This window comes from Echinops telfairi, unplaced genomic scaffold (assembly GCF_000313985.2).
Source record: "Echinops telfairi isolate 266 unplaced genomic scaffold, ASM31398v2 ScPeMD7_8;HRSCAF=38, whole genome shotgun sequence".
NCBI lineage: Eukaryota > Metazoa > Chordata > Mammalia > Afrosoricida > Tenrecidae > Echinops > Echinops telfairi.
The window spans coordinates 1721439-1723408 of record NW_022103905.1 but is presented as its reverse complement, the minus strand read 5'-3'; the positions used below and the strand labels follow the sequence as shown (position 1 = coordinate 1723408).

At 40.7% G+C, this 1970-nt stretch overlaps 1 protein-coding gene across 5 annotated transcripts in view; it reads left to right on the top strand.

Annotated features, from left to right (window-relative positions):
• The window catches only part of TP53BP1 (tumor protein p53 binding protein 1), a 79981-nt gene that overhangs the window by 15852 nt on the left and 62159 nt on the right, over positions 1–1970 (top strand). For all 5 annotated transcript variants that reach the window (XM_045286419.1, XM_045286422.1, XM_045286420.1 and 2 more), the window contains one exon: positions 1012–1178. In XM_045286419.1, coding sequence (XP_045142354.1) covers positions 1012–1178 — 167 coding nt within the window. The remainder of the gene's footprint in view (positions 1–1011; positions 1179–1970) is intronic.

The following is a 1970-nucleotide window of genomic DNA, read 5'->3' as shown; positions in this document are numbered from 1 at the left end:
TTCAGCGGTTGTGTTGGGAAGGTGAGCATCATAGAATGCCAATTTAATAGAAGAAAGTATTCTTGCGTTGAGGGAGTACTTGAGTGGTGGCCCAATGCCTGAAGGCATTCTTATCCTAAGTCTGTTAAGTTCTCAGTTTGGTAGGAATTGGGAAGTGTAACTCTGCTCAGTCTGTGGTGATTATTGTATCCAAAACAGTATTGCTCTGGCCAACAGCTGGTGTTTGGATATGACAGAGGGAGGAAAAGAGGGATGCTTCCAATTGGGGAGAAGGGATGGTTAATCAGTATTCTGCTGTTTCCTTCAGTGGTGAGCAAGTGGTGAGAAAGTTCTGAAAAAAGTTGAATATTAAGAGATGTTGTCTTCCTAATGGAAAACCACATGACTCTCTGGGGCTTTTACATTTTAGTCAGTTTGGCTTCCTCCTACTCTCAAGTGGTAGCATGGGTGAGCCTCTTCAATCTCTGGGAGAGGACAGCAATGACTGTCACATGTAGGAGTGCCTTGGGTGTGAAGAGGTCTTACTTTGGGGCATAGGCCACATAAAAAGCATAAGATAATGTGTGTGGCCATAATGCAGATGATAATTCATATCCCAGTACAGTGGAAGGACACTGTAGGATTGTTCTTATTGGCATTGTTGTGGTCTGGATAAGGGTCTTTCATATATGTCTAAGTAAAAGCATAAAATCCCCAAACCAAGCCCACCTTCTAGGAGGTTCCGATTCAGAGCAACCCTTTATAGCATTTCTGAGGCTCTAAAGTCTCGCGGGGGTTGACAACTTCATCTTTCTCTCACAGAGTGCCTAGCGAGTTTAAGTCATCAACCTTGTTCAATGCATACTTCACCGCACCATCTCTAAATCCCTTACCAGAAAGCTAGGAAAGCCTATGGCACAGTAGTGAGCAGAACTAGAGAGAGAAACACACAAAGCAAGAAATGGCTTCTAATGAAAATATCAAGGCATTTAAACTTGGCACCTTTTCCCCTTGGTGATATGAATTCCCTAGGTCAGATGACATGCCTTCTAATTCCAAAGTATCTCTTGCTGCTGTGGAAACAAAAGAACAGATAACTGCTCGGGAGCTTCTGGAAGGTGAGCTGCAGCTTCAGAAGACACCAGAGCCCGAGATTTTGTCAACTCAGGATGACTTGTTCGACCAAAGCAATAAAACAGGTACAAAGCATGAAAAGGTGCTCTAGCCCAATTCCAAGGATCTGAATGTTTAAGGCGATTGTTTTATGTTTGAAAGTACTTTATAAGTATGCAGATTTGTTTGTGATACGGAAGGAAAATACGTTTCTAGGTCAGTGAGAAGGGCTTTTTGGGAATGATGGCAATTTAATACTTCAGCATAATGTCTTCTTTTGAAATGGATACTGAGGAAGAGTAGCTAATATAGGACAATGGTACATTTAGTATTGTGGACAGAGTAGCCATTGTTCCTTCTGTCATTATATGTTTATTAATTCATCATGTCATACGCATGATAATTCAGCTTAAGTTTTTCATACTTACCTGGTACAGTCCACTTCTCATCTGTTAATTTTTTCTTTTACCAGAAATAGGAAGTTGTTAGAGTCCAGCAGGAAGGACATGGAATTTAGAAGAGCAGGGTAGTGTTTGTTTCGCTTTTCTCTCTCTCAAGTCCTCCATCCTAGCAAGCCAGAACATGTTAGGGAAGGAGGTTATTTACAATCCATTACTATGATGTAGGTTTATGTGACTCTTGGTCTCTCTTGAAAGCTATAAGCTACCCTTCCGATTAGTACAGATGACATTCCATCTATTGCTGAGGAGAAAAGACCAACAGGATACTTTTCATTGTATCAGTCAGTAATGACTGCCCCTATTTTACTCATGCATTCATACTTTCTATCCCTTGGGGAAACTCAAGTTCTAATCATTTGAAAATTGCTACTTCTATACTTTCAGATGTCATGTACAACGTTTTGACTTTTTTTTTTT